General features: G+C 38.0%; 1 protein-coding gene across 1 annotated transcript in view; it reads right to left on the bottom strand.

The window, feature by feature from the left end:
* Positions 1 to 244: 244 nt before the first annotated feature.
* Positions 245 to 14,548, bottom strand: part of LOC111143299 (palmdelphin) — a 50,491-nt gene continuing 36,187 nt past the window's right edge. The window contains exons 4-8 of the mRNA XM_022496947.1: positions 8,281 to 8,395; positions 8,112 to 8,145; positions 7,881 to 7,994; positions 5,286 to 6,377; positions 245 to 608 (exon numbers count right to left, since the gene is read on the bottom strand). Of these exons, the coding sequence (XP_022352655.1) occupies positions 565 to 608; positions 5,286 to 6,377; positions 7,881 to 7,994; positions 8,112 to 8,145; positions 8,281 to 8,395 (1,399 nt within the window). The 3' untranslated portion in view covers positions 245 to 564. The remainder of the gene's footprint in view (positions 609 to 5,285; positions 6,378 to 7,880; positions 7,995 to 8,111; positions 8,146 to 8,280; positions 8,396 to 14,548) is intronic.

Here is a 14,548-nt window from a genome sequence, read left to right as displayed (position 1 = left end):
CAAAATATGAGGTTAATTATTGCATGCACCTTTGGGATGGATGCAAAGAGTTTGAAGTCTCTATCAAATAAACTGGTCCTTAGCAGGAGGGTGCAGTTGTCTTAATGCCTTGTAGATTTGGGAAACTATGTTTACTTGTTAGGGTGGAAGATGAATATTTCTGTGATGAGGTTGCAATGGCTTCCTATGATCTTTCAATCTTTGTATTAGCAAAACTACCATGTCAGTTAAGAGACTATAGTCAGGCTATTTTAAATAACTTTATTCTTAAATTTAACACACTCTTATTAGAAATGCTTTGGTATCAATACAATAAAAATATGCTGGTTTCTCCCCCGCACTGAATTGTGTCAAGTAACTGGAAAAGTTAAGTATTTGTTCTCCCTAGCTTTTTTGGGATTTTTTCATAAATGATGACTACTGCTTATTCACATGGCTTAATATGGCTATAATTATAATTTTTGGAGTCTCAGGAAAAAAGAAACAAAATACCGAGAAGAGAAGTTGGCAAACGTTTCTTAGTTTCTTCTTCAAAGGATGTTTAGGTAGATGATGATACACCTCTCAGATAACTTTTTTCCCCAGTTTCGCCATTCTCATCCTTAAAGCTGAAAATTTAAAGAACAATAGAGAGTTATAAAAGGAGAGCTTTAGTTTTCACTCTAAATGACCATTTCATAGAATGCAGGAAAGTTTGAAACATACCTCAGATGATTTTATCCAACAATGTGAGCATTGTTTTAGTAGCACAAAAAGATAGTAGAAATAATAAGCTATGGTTAACTAGGGCTGAAGCAGGTTCAGAACTAGAAGGAACCTATTTCTATAAAGATTAGAAAAATTAGTAGGGCAAACATAGCATAGGTTGAGTAAGTATAGGATTAGTGTGCAATTGCACTATTAGCCTTAGACACATTCCTATATATCAATGACCATGTTCTGTTCCTATTTCTGAGCTTTGCACTACTAAAAATAAAAAAGGCATTGACATAAACTTTAATTTATGGTTATCATTTAAGTCATCAAACTTGGTTATCCCGGGGGCTCCATCCTTGGATATAGAATGATAAAAACATTTTTCTTTGTGAGTGAAAAAATGTGAACCCAGTTAATAAGAGCTGGAGTGATTATAAAATTATGTCTTCATCAGGTATACTTTCAAATGACAATATATCTTTTGAGCATATGCCTCTGCTAATGATAAATATGATGTAGAAGCCATTTTTTAAAACATAGATTTAGAATTTGTAATACTCCTCCAATGTTCTGGTATTATGCGCTTAATACTTAGGGTATCGTAGGGGCGCCTGGGTGGCTCAGTGGGTTAAAGCCTCTGCCTTTGGCTCAGGTCATGATCCCAGGGTCCTGGGATGGAGCCCCGCATTGGGCTCTCTGCTCAGCAGGGAGCCTGCTTCCTCCTCTCTCTCTGCCTGCCTCTCTGCCTCACAAGTAGTGATCTCTGTCTGTCAAATAAATAAATAAAATCTTAAAAAAAAAAAATTCTTAGGATATCATAGTATAGCTGCCTGGGTCATGTTCCAAAAGTTGAAAGATGCTTTCAAGGCACTGATCATTGTATTCATGTGTAAATATGGCTCAAGAGCCAGCTGTTTAACTGATTGCAAGATTTCATTTAATGAAAAAAAAAAATAAAAAAAGGGAAGGCTCTTTCTCTCATTTTCCAGCCATTTAATTAGTTGTCTATTAACAAATGAAATGATCTCATCTCTGAGGTGCTCTTTTTCATAAATATGAAAAGTGATGGGGGATCCAATACTGTAACAAGACTATGATTGTTTGTTGTTGTTGTTGTTATTCTACTTATATGAAATATTTTCATTTAAATGAAGTCAAGGAGCATTCTTTCCTCTGGAATCTTATGGGAAATGGTCATTTCTAATGTCAGGGTCAAGAATATTTCCTTGAATTTAGGGCCAGCTGAGAGAATGTCCTTTACTCTGTAGCCAGGAGGATGGTCTTTGTTGCTGGGAGATGTTGGATGGTGGAGCCTGAGGAGAGGACTATACTTCCACAGCAGGAGGTGAACTGAAGGCAAAAGGCAAGGCTTTATGTTTTCTACTCTTGGATTTTATGGACCTCCACCTTGGTCATGCCAAAAATGAGAGTGGGGGAAAGTCCATTTTAAGAGACTTTTTAAAGGTCTCTCTCTCTCTCTCTCTTTTTTTAAAGATTTTATTTATTTATCTGATAGAGATCACAAGCAGGCAGAGAGAGAAAGGAGGAAGCAGGCTCCCTGCTGAGCAGAGAGCCTGATGCGGGGCTTGATCCCAGGACCCTGGGATCATGACCCGAGCTGAAGGGAGAGGCTTTAACCCACTGAGCCACCCTGGCGCCCCTTAAAGGTCTCTTTTAAGGCAGTTATTCCTTACAGTTATTCCTCAATTTGAGATTCAGTAAATCAGGCACAGCCTTTGTGCTATAGACAATTTGTTGAAGTTCTTCAAGGACATCCTAGATGGCGCACATCCTCGGGAATGAGGGTGTGCAGTAGCTCACTGTCCAATTTCTTAAGGGAAGAAAATGAATTCTAGGGTGTTAGAGTCTGCTATTTTTTTCTTTAGGCCTATGGCAGGTAGATGGTGTGAGTTTCAAGTAGAAGTTTGGGGCCTGAACATGTTGGCAATAGGGAGGGGTGGCAGGTAAAAAACCTGGGCCATCAGCTCTTCTTTATATTTCTGCTTTCTGCTCTTTTCTGATCTTCACCTCCTTCCCCCACAGCAATTCAGACACATAGTTTTGGCTGGTTGAACTTGGTGGAGGAGAGCTTGCCTCCTTACTCTCAGCATTCCTTGGCTCCTAATGATTGCCACAGGTTCGAAGTTTTAACACCAGTAGCATAGGAGTCCCTTGGAGCTGAGGTTCCTTGCCTCTATCATCCTGAAATGCTGCAGATGTATCTAAGAGGGGTGAATAGAGCTAGAAGGAATACAAGAGTAGGTTGGTGAGGAATAACTACCAAAGAAAGCCAGCTGCCTATATGGTGGGGATAGTAGTAAAATCCCAGTAAAGCTTACTGGGACCACTCATTGGTGGCTGTGCCCAGCCTTGAGCTATACTTTTGAAAATGACCCCGTTATATTTATATTAGCAGATGGACATAACTTTGCTGAATTTTCTTGTCATGTCTAAACCTGTTCAAAGGTTTTGATTAAGACATATGGACTTCCAGGCTCCACTTTTCAACCTCTTTCTTCCTTTTTTGTGCTCTTTTCCAAGTTCAAAATTGCTGTTATATAAGACTTTCATAACAACATTTACACTAAGAGACTTATTATGCCTACCGAGAATATTTTAGCAGGGGACCTAAAGCTTAGATGAAGGAATTTATTGAAATGATGGATTTTCAAGTATCAAAAAGCATTTTTGGGGTGTTGGGGGAGACGCTTAACCTGCATGGTGCTTGTGGAATTGAACTGCACAGGTGGCTATCTGTTCTATGTATATGGATGCCTCCTGAGGCTGAGGGCATATGTCAATATGATACGCTTACTTAAAAAACCCCTTAGAAAAATATCAGCTCTGTAATCCATGCACTGAATTTGAGAACAGGATTGTAAAACAATATCATGATGGAAGGCAAGGAATTTGGAGCATTCTCTTTGTAATATGCTTTGATTGATAGTACGGAACTTTGTATTGTTACTTGGTCTGGAAAAGGTCTTCCTGTTTTCATTATTTTAGTTCAGTGGCATGATTAGTGTTGTCTGGAAATGTTAGTCACTTCCTGTCTTTTTCTATGGGGTAAATGTGTTGACATGGGTAGGGGAGAAGGAATAAGGGCATTCGGTGGGAGGTGACTAACATCCAAATTCAAAAATGGAAGGTTTTATGGTAGGTAATGTTATGCTCTTGACCATAATCAGTGTGATTTTCTTTTCTAAGTCTACTGTGTTGTTGTTTTAAAAATGAATTTAAGATGCAAAATTTGATCAGCAAACAAAATTCATTCTCAAAACGGAGAGGAACGTTTAGTTTTAGCAGGTTTTCATTGTGGAGACACATCACTCAACTATGAGGAAGATAACTGTGCACTTGCCAAGAGGTTAGAAATTCCTCAGATAATTATTTCAGTGTATGCCTAATTTAACTATCCAAAAGAATGGAAGAAGTCGATTTAATTATATTATTGGCAACCCCAAATTGAGCTTATGGATTGCAGAAAAAACCTTCCTGAACTGTGCAAGTACTTCCACACTTCTAAAGAATTATCCAGTTTTGCTTGCTGAATTAGCTGAGTCTTGATATTTATTGCTATTTAACAAGAATCCTTCCATTAGAAACACTTAAAATTTACCATCCCATCCATTCATCCAGAATCTGTATGTCTGGATAATTTATGTTGGTCTTTAGCTAAGGTTAAGTACAGCTATTAGAATTGCTTTTGTCAGAATCTTCTTTGTTTTTTTTTGTAAGTGAGGAGTAGAATACAATATTCAAGTGGTAATAAGGAATTTAAACCAATGAGCTATCACTTTTGTAGAAAAAAGTGTTATTTTCCATTTAATGCTAAACAAGCTAGATAGCTATAAAACTATAGAGAATGAGAAATATGAATATGTAGAAAATGGAAAAAACTGCTAAGTTCAGGAAGACTATGGAAAGATAAATGTTACAGATAATTAAAATAAATTGACATTCTGTTTTAAAATGTAGAAAAATTAAGGAAATAAAGTTAGTTTAACTTTAATAAAGTCAGTTTACTTTTAAAGTAACTTTAAACTACTTTCATAGTTTAAACTATGAAAGTATGGAGAAACAAGATATAGCAAAGTAATAAAATATCACACTGAAAATAAAATTTGTTTCTTGTTTTTTTCTTGCAAAATTAAGGCAACTTGTTAACTTAGGTAAGAAGTTTAAATAACAAAAATGTACAAACAATTAGCTGGCATCAGTTTCTGGTGGGAAAAGACATGATGTAGATGATCCAACATATTAATGATCCAAATACATTCACAAACAGTACCACACTGTGCCAGAAGACAATTTCAAGTTTCTAAGGTCAATCCATTGATTACTATTACTATTGCACTATCCAAATAAGACAACAGTTGTTTTTTCATTTCTATCTTTCCAAGTGACTTAATCACTTTAGTTAAAGTGACAATAATTCAGGTCATCATGAATTAAAAAAAACCCAAAACCCTTAGCTTGTATTAGTCTATGAGGTGGTCAAAAAAGCTGAAAGCAAGAGGGTTTGTTAAGGCAAAAGGAAGATTGTCACATGATTAAACAGCAGTGGCAAGCCTTATCATTCTCATTACCTGTTAAGGATGGGTCCTCAGTCCCATCTCCAGCGATCTGAACGTCAAGTGGAGAATGAACTGGATTGCCTAAGCTTTCTTCTTGCTCTTTCCGGGATATGGAATTTTTGTGGGGAGATTTGTGGTTTGTGTTTTCATAGGGATTAACTTCTGCTCTCTTTCTAGGAAGCGGTGTTGGTGTGGCAGGTTGGTAAACCTGACTGTAGGGAGCTACGGGATGGTAGGATGGTTTCTCAGCATCCCCTTCACCCTCCTCCTCATCATCAATCACAACCAGCTCGGCATGGATGATCCCGTCATACCCTGTCAGAAGCTTCTTTTCTTCTTCATTGTCTTCTGCCTGCTGATACCCCATGAAAATCATTGTCACAGGTTCTGAATCAGCCATATCAGAAGGCAGGGAATGAACGATATTATATCTAATATCTTCCTCATCCTCCTGGCAAGCAGGAGAAGAATCCTGGTGTTTTGACCTCCCAGCTAGGGCTTCACTGGGACTCAGTCTTGCCTCTGGAGAAGCCATATATTTGTCCTGGATTGTGTTGGATTCTTCCCAAGGAGTCATCAGCCTCCTTTGTAGGGTGTGGGGCATCTCCTCAGCTTGTTGAGTCATTGATCGGGGTTGAGGTATGGGCCTAACGGGGCTGACATGTTTGAAGCTGTTGCCCCTCCCCTCTGAAAGCCCATTGTCCAGATTGTGTACGGATTCATTCATATCATTACCCAGTCCGTTAGCTTTCATCTTTATCCTTTCTTGAAAGTTTGGTCCAGGAGTTACCTTCTCCCTCTGTGGAGTTGTAGGCCTGCAGAATGGATTGGCATAGACAGGCTCGTGATACTCTGTTGGGGATTTAGAGTTTCTCTCTGAGGCTTGTCTCAAAAGTTCCTCCACCTCAACTGGGGCCAGGCCATCGGTGCCATTGTGCGCTGCACTGTGATTAGAGCTTACTGCATATACTGACTTTTGCCCATCATCGTAAACTTTTATTCCTGTACCTTTAAAGTCATCTGAGGGGAGAGGTATTGAAGACAGGACTGTGCTTTCTCCAGTTTTCAAGTCTTTTTCAACTTTAATTTCCATGGCATACAAAGCTGTTGAGAGAGAAATTTGATCTCTGATTTAGTTAAAATTTTCTCTTCAAAAGTATAGCCTGCTTTCACAGTGTGTTTTTATGCTAAGTATACTATTTGATATTCTTTTATGTGAGATGTTGGGTCTGTTTTTAAAACTTTTGATTGCATTAGTTGTATCACGGCCAACATGGTAATGACATAGGTCTTTATGGAACGATGCGTGGGATGACTGAGAAATGGGATTGGAAAGCTGATTGGGAAAGAGAAGCTGATGATTCCAAACAGTAAGGATCAAAATATTATACACCAAAAAATATTCTATTTGTAAATAATAAATCCGGCAAGACAGATTATACTCTTACATTATTCAATGGGAGGAATCAGACCTCTTTGTTAGTTAGGAGGAATATGTAGCACTAGGCATTGCAACAGGTAAAAGGCCTAGCACAGTGTATTTTATTAAGTTACATCCTTGCTCTGTGGGCCAGCAGCCCACTGAAATTACAGAGGAGTGTTCTAAAATTTCCACAGCAGGGAGCTTGTTTAAATGTAGAACAGCTATTGAAGAGGGAGGAGGGAGGTAAGAATCACATGCTTCTCCTTCCGCCTTTTTTTTTCCATTTCTTTCGCTCCAATTTTCAAGTAGGGGGGAATATAGAGTGATATCAGCTGAACTGTAAACAACTAAACTGGAGAGCGCTGGGTAGTAGAGCTCTGCTGCATGGCCCAGGCAAATTCCTTATGACTGGCATTTTAAGAGCTAATAGGAATCTGGGCCAAATGACAATGTGGCAGTGCTTACTTCCGTTGTGACCTCCCACCTCCCTTTCTGGACCCATCTCAGATTCCATACCTCCTCCTCAGTAGCCTGGTGGTTCTTGGCCTTCCCTAACTACCCAACTAAAACTGCAACCCACCTCCAAGAGGGCACAGATTATTGCTGTTTTATTCACTCCTGGACTCCTAGTGCAAGAACTGAGCTTGCCATGTAGTACATGGTCACTAAATATTTGTTGAATATTTAAATGAATGACTGTTCCCTGCATGTGGAGTGTGGCTTCTTTTTCTAATCTAAACTTCAAAGGTTCCCTCCCTGCCCCCAGACAAGCCTTCATTTTGTCTGGAGGCTTTGAAGTATGTTTTATGAAAATCACTCCTACACGGGGGTAAATCATATCTAAAGTTTCCAAGGTGATATTTTTATTTTCATAAAGGATCTTAGTAATCCAAGAGAGTGTCTACTAGATGGAGTACTTGGGGAGAGAGAATTTTGAGCAGGGGAGCTATGCTTTTAAGAGTTTGTCTCTTTCAAGTCTTGACCTTCTTTGTCTCTACCTTGTTTGCATAAATACTGTAACCCCTTTATCCCTACCAATGCAAGTGACTCAAATACCTCTTGGAACTTTGTAAAATGGACCATTGCTTCACCTGAAGCATCAGGTGTCTTAGCAAGTTGCTAATATCTGACATTGTAAAATCTGAATTTGAGAACCTGCGTTTGGATACAGATTTTTCATATACCTTTTCTGTTTTGTTCATCATCTTCTATTCCTTCATTTCTGTCCTTCCTTAATCTGGAAGGCACGTAGGATTTTGGAAGGTCAGGGATATTAGCATAGATGTCTTCAATTGACTCTGTAAAATTAATATTAATTCAAAATACATTTAGGATATATAATAATGAGAAAAATTTCTGTGAGTTTATTTAAAAATGTCATAGTTAGCCATAGAATAGAATGCTTGGAAACATACCTTCTGATGTTTCTTCCTTTTCCACCTTCACAGACTATAAGAAAAAAGAATTCTCCATGATTAATACAGTTTAAAACATAAATTCTAAATGTGGATATAGTTTAAAGAATTATATACTATTTGTGGACTCATTCTGGGAGGAGCTCATAGTTTAAATGTTAATGCTCACCTTTATTATGTCTTCTGTTGTCCTCTCAACTGATTTTAGTTTCTTTAAAATTGCCTCTTCATTGGTTGAGATTTGGAGCTCAGCCTTTTCAAGATCTTGGATTTCTTTCTCAAGTCTGACAACAGAAAGATATGCTTTTCATTGCTTAAGGCAGTACAAATGCAGAGTTCCCAAATATATTTTCTCCATATATACACTTTCCTTGGAATACTGCATGTAAATATCTGGGTACCTTTTAAGAACACAGCATCACACCAACCACCACATTTAGTACATATCAGGGATATAACACCTGACTTTGATTTAACAGTTTTTAATTCAAGTTAAAACAAAAAATTTTTCTGACAAAGGGAATTTTTAGGTAAAGTGTTTGAACCTTGCCTCATTTTCTTTATTGCAATTACTAATGTTATGTCCAAATAATTAGAGAAAGTTCTTTTAAAAGAGACTTAAGTTTAAAGTTGAACCAAAAGGAATGGTTCATTGGTAGTTATTATGTAGCTCACCAATTTTTCTTACCTAAGTCTCCATATAAATTATTTGGAGAAAGCATTATAATTACTTTTTTCTAACCAATCAACACTTTATAAGACTATAATATTTAGAATTAATTTAATAATCAAAATTATCACTTCAAAACCCTGAGTATCCCATCACTGAAAACGACATCTCCTTTTAATTTTACAGTTTCCTAAGAATTGTGCCATATTATAATGAGTAGGGTAGAGAGATGAGAAATGGACAAAACCTAAGGTAGTGGACTCAGTTGCTGCTGTTTATAGAGACTACATTTTCTGGAGAAAAAAAAAAAAGGCACACATGGCCTGATGAAATGTAAGGGAACTTATAAGGACAAAGAAACAGACATTTGAAATTGGACTGTCGCAAACATCCTGAGCTGGAATCTTGACCAGAGTGCAGCTGCGTGTCTGATTCAAGTTAACATCGGGGTGTGTTGTCATGAATTCTGTCCTGTATAAAAACATACAGGCACTGGCACTCATGAAATTAGTAAGACTGACCCTTGGCTACCACGACATATGCATAGTTTCTCAGCCAAATGCCCTAAACTCCAACATCAGCTGCCTCTGGGGATGGCTGATTAGGCATAGCAACTAGTCCAGGAGGTGAGAGCCACGGGTATTCACATCTGCTATGATAATTGTCAGTTTTCTTGACTTCCTTCTTTAAGATGATTATGGATCTGGGAGTTCAAAAATCTTGTGCTATTGTCACATCAGTAAGAGATGAAGATATGGTCTGCTTGACTATTCTCTTACTCATTGCTTGAGCTTCAAAATTCTGACTTTCCTGCTGCCTCTGGCCATTGGTGGTTGGCTATTTGTAACTGAGGAAGATTTCTCATTTATCATAGAACTCCAGGTAAAATGTAGTACTTTTGTTTTCTTAGAAGTTACTGAGGTGTGATTGTTATCCTATAGATCAATGGAACAGAACAGAGAACTCAGAAATGGACTCTCAACTTTATGGTCAACTGATCTTCAACAAAGCAGGAAAGAATATCTAATGGAAAAAAGTCTCTTCAAAGATATTGGAAAAAATGGACAGCCACATGTAGAAGAATGAAACTGGGCCATTTTCTTACACCATACACAAAGATAAATTCAAAATGGATGAAAGATCTAAATATGAGACAGGAATCCATCAAAATCCTAGAGGAGAACACAGGCAGCAACATCTATCACCTCGGCTATAGCAACTTCTTGCTAGACATATCTCCAAAGGAAGAGAAAAAGAAGCAAAATGAACTACTGAAACTTCATCAAGATAAAAAGCTTTTGCACAGCAAAGGAAATAGTTGACAAAACCAAAAGACAACTTACTGAATGGGAGAAGATATTTGCAGATGTCTTATCAGATAAATGGCGAGTATCCAAGAACTATAAAGAACTTATCAAACTCAGCATCCAAATCCCAAATAATCTAGTCAAGAAATGGGCAGAAGACATGAACAGACATTTCTCCAAAGAAGATACAAAAATGACCAGCAGACACAAGAAAAAAATCTCAACATCACTCAGCACCCGGGAAATACAAATCAAAACCACTGTGAGATACCACTTCAATCTTGTCAGAATGGCTAAAATTAACAAATCAGGAAACAACAAATGTTGGTGAGGATGTAGAGAAAGGGGAACCCTCCTGTACTATTTGTGGGAATGCAAGCTGGTGCAGCCATTCTAGAAAACAGGATGGAGTTTCCTTAAGAAATTAAAAATAGAGCTACCCTATGACCCAGCAATTGTACTACTAGGTATTTACCCCAGAGATACAAATGTAGTGATCTGAAGGGGCACCTGCACCCAAGTGTTTATAGGAGCAATGTCTACAATAGCCAAACTGTGGAAAGAGCCCAGATTTCCACTGTCAGATGGATGGATAAAGATGTGGTATATTATATAAGGGAATATTACTCAGTCACCAAAAAAGATGAAATCTCACCATTTACATCAATGTGGATGGAACTGGAGGGTATTATGCTAAGTGAAATAAGTCAATCAGAGAAAGACAATTATCATATGGTTTCACTCCTATGTGGAATTTAAGAAACAAAGCAGAGGATCATAGGGGAAGGGGAGGAAAATAAAATAACATGAAGTCATAGAGGGAGACAAACCATAAGAGACTCTTAACTATAGGAAACAAACTGAGGGTTGCAGGGATGGGGTAACTGCATGGTAGGCATTAAGGAGGGCACATGATGTAATGAACACTCGGTGTTATATGCAATGGATGATGATGTCTGAACTCTATATTAGACACTAATGATACACTATATGTTAACTGATTGAATTTAAATAAATTTTTATAAAAAAAAAATCTATCTCCATCCATGCTAGCATGTCTGTCCATTAGTAGAGTTGTGGGCATGCATGTTGGTTGGGAGAATGAAAGGTCTATACTAAAAGCGATAGATCTGGATGATTCTGTTTCTGCTCTTCACCACTTTTGAGAACCATTTCCTTTAACCTCCCTGAAACTTGGTTTTGTAACATATACAATGAGAATATGGTATCTGCCTTACTTTATACAGAAATTTGGTGAAGCTAAGAAGAGGTGATGTACATGATTGATATCAGATGTTAAGTGTTATTATGATATAATTATTAAAGGTTTTCTGCCATATGCTGTGTTTCTTTCTCCTTCTACATCTTGTCTCACAGGGTCCTTTACCCAATAGCATGTTTGAGACAGTCTAATGAGGACCTTTGAGTAGAAAATGAGGCTGTTCAAATCATTGCTGCAAGTAGCTCTTGGACTGCAGGATTCACCTGTGGAACCAATGGACCAGGGTTAAAATACTGGTTCATCTTCCAGCTTACCATGTGACCCTAGACAAGTCAGCAGACCTTGCTAAGCCTATTGAATGAATATTCATTCATTCATTCATTCAAAAATATTTGTTCAGCGTCTATTTTGTCAACTAAAATTAATTAACAATTAATTAGGCCAGGACTAAATTTTGTCCTGGGCCATAGTTTTAAAAATTAATTTTAATTAATTAATTAATTAATTATGTCAATGGTGACATGAGAAAACAGCTAGATATAAAAGTCAGGAGCTCAGAGAAGTCTGGGTTTGATTATACATTTGGGAGTTAGTGGGGCACCTGGGTGGCTCAATCTGTTAAGTGTCTGCCTTCTGCTCAGATCATGATCCTAGGATCCTGGGATTGAGCCCCGCATGGTGCTTCCTGCTCAGTGGGGAGTCCGCTTCTCCCTCTTCCTCCTCCTCTGACCCCCTACTCGTGCTTGCTCTCTCAAATAAGTAAAATCTTAAAGGAAATAAATCTGGGAGTTCATATTTATGACTATAGGAATGGATAAGATTTCCTAGAAAGACAGGGTTACCAAGGGCTGAATCCTGGAGCAATTAAGCATTTAGAGATCTGGGCAATATTACTAGTTCACAGAGTATAATAAAGAATAAAAGAAATAGCAAGTATTCAGCAAATGCTAGTTTCTTCCTGTTTTTGCCCCTTTCCATAGGTGGAGAACAGAGACAGATTCTGGATCTGTTTGGCCAATTACATCTCAGGGACTTAGAAAGACACTGGTATTTGTAGTGTTTTCCACTGTAGAGAGGCCCATGGGTAATGTAAAGAGATGTGATTTTCATGGATGTCTTTAGACTAATAAGGTAGGAGTATGAGGTTGAAAGCCTGCTAACCTCATCAAAGTATCTGCTAATGAATGTTTCTGAAGGTTTTCAAGTCACTGGGTGAAAGACGCATTAATATGAGGTTGCAGTCAGATGACACATCTGTTTATGAAAACCAAACAGAAACAAACACACACCCTCTTTCTGTTCTTTATCATTTAGTCACAGCCAACTGTCAGTTAAATCTCATAAAAAGGAAGCTTCTTGGTGCTAATTACTTAGAATCACAAACCTCTACAGGAAATGCTTACTGATACAGAGCATTTCCTAAAATTCTCACTTCAACGCAAAACTCTATATCACATTTTTATATGTTGATTTGTTACTTCTGTATATTATTTGTGAACAAAATAAGTAACATCCAAATATAAATATTAGGATTTGTTCCTCCAGAAAAGCTTTCTGACAGCTCACCATGCCAGTGGAAGTGATCAGAAACCCAGAAAAGAGTAACAGAGCAAGTACCTGGCTGCTGCTGGCCTCCCTCTCCCAGGGAAGGCACTATAGCAGTCTGGCAATGGAAGAAGAGGAGATCTAAGGAGCTCCACACTAGATAATGCACCAAGTTTCTGAGGATTGCCTGTTCTTAAAGAACACAAAACAAAAATTGCAGGGGGCCTGGGTGGTTCAGTTGGTTAAGCGTCTGCCTTTGGCTCAGGTCATGATCCCAGAGTCCTGGGATCAGGAGACTACTTATCCCTCTGCCTGATGCTCCCCCCGATTGTGCTCTCTCTCGCTCTCTGACAAATAAATAAAATCCTAAAAAAACCTCCCAAAACAAAACAAAAAAACCCCCACAAAAATTGCAGCTGGTATGTAGACATTATTTTTGTGTATGTAGCACGGTGGGTCTCAACTAACAGTGATATTCCCACCAAGGACATCTGGCAATGCTGGAGACATGTTGGTTTTCATAACTTGAAGACTTGCTACTGGCATCTGGTCGGCAGACACCAGGGACCCTGCTAAACATCCTAGGAGGCGCAGAACTCTCCTTCATGACAAAGACTTCTCTGGTCCAAAGTGTCAATGGTGCTGAGGTTGAGAGAGCCTTGACAGGTGCTGGTAGGTGCTTGATACATGCTTCATAAGGGATTTTTAAAATATCCATTTCTCTGATATTTTTACTTTCTTGCCATTATTTCTCTTTTCCATATAGCTATAATATGGAATCCAAACTAGTATTTGTTGAATAGAATTTAATCAGCCTTATTTTCATTTAAAATTACCGTTTGGGTTCATTTTCTTTTCAAATTTCTCTGTATCTATATCTATCTATGCATTTATTGATTTTCTTCTGGCTCAGTGACCATTCATAGTGAAGAGGATATTCAAGCTTGATTTAAAGCTCAAAAAGAATTTGGAGCTTAAATAAGGGACTTGTATTTAATCCTTTTCCAAAAGTTTTGGGTAGAGACAAAAATTTAGCAAGTATAAATCAAGTACTGGGGAAATTTGTGTGTGTATATATAGCTGCACGAGTGTATATATATGTGTTTGTAAGCTCATCATATTACACACATACAAAAACATACTTTTGTGTGTATATATGAGGTTTTAGTTTTATATATAAAATATAAATTTATATATATGTAAAACTCTTTTGTACATGGAAAGCTTTTGGGAAGGTCACTAGGGGATAATTTTCTAACCTTCACCTGCTTATCTCTCAGCAGGTGGGTTAGAATTTCCATAAGTGCCACCATGCCCGCCTTTAAAAGGTATTACCTCTCTGAATGGGAATTGAGCTCCCAGAAATGCTGATTCAGTTTGACGAGAAACAGGCAGGCGGAGAAAGAGAAATATCCTTCTTTGTACCTCCTGGGCTGTTAGGCGGAGCCTGATGGATGAGTTAGCACCTCTCACAATTTCTGAGAGATGGTGGGCAGGCATCATGTGCCAATGTAGATAAGCAGAGTACATGGAAAAGGATTTGTAATGCTATCCATTATTGGAATCTTTCTTCTACTTGCCTATTTGCTGGGAAAAAATAGGGTTATTTTCAAGAGTCCGTAGGTGAAAGTAGGTAGCTTTCATTTCGTGCGCTGTTCTAGTAATAACCTCCCTTAATCATCACAAAATAATG

The sequence above is a fragment of the Enhydra lutris genome, unplaced genomic scaffold (genome assembly GCF_002288905.1).
Source record: "Enhydra lutris kenyoni isolate GAN:26980312 unplaced genomic scaffold, ASM228890v2 scaffoldscaffold9, whole genome shotgun sequence".
Lineage (NCBI taxonomy): Eukaryota > Metazoa > Chordata > Mammalia > Carnivora > Mustelidae > Enhydra > Enhydra lutris.
This window is presented reverse-complemented; position numbering and strand designations above follow the sequence as displayed.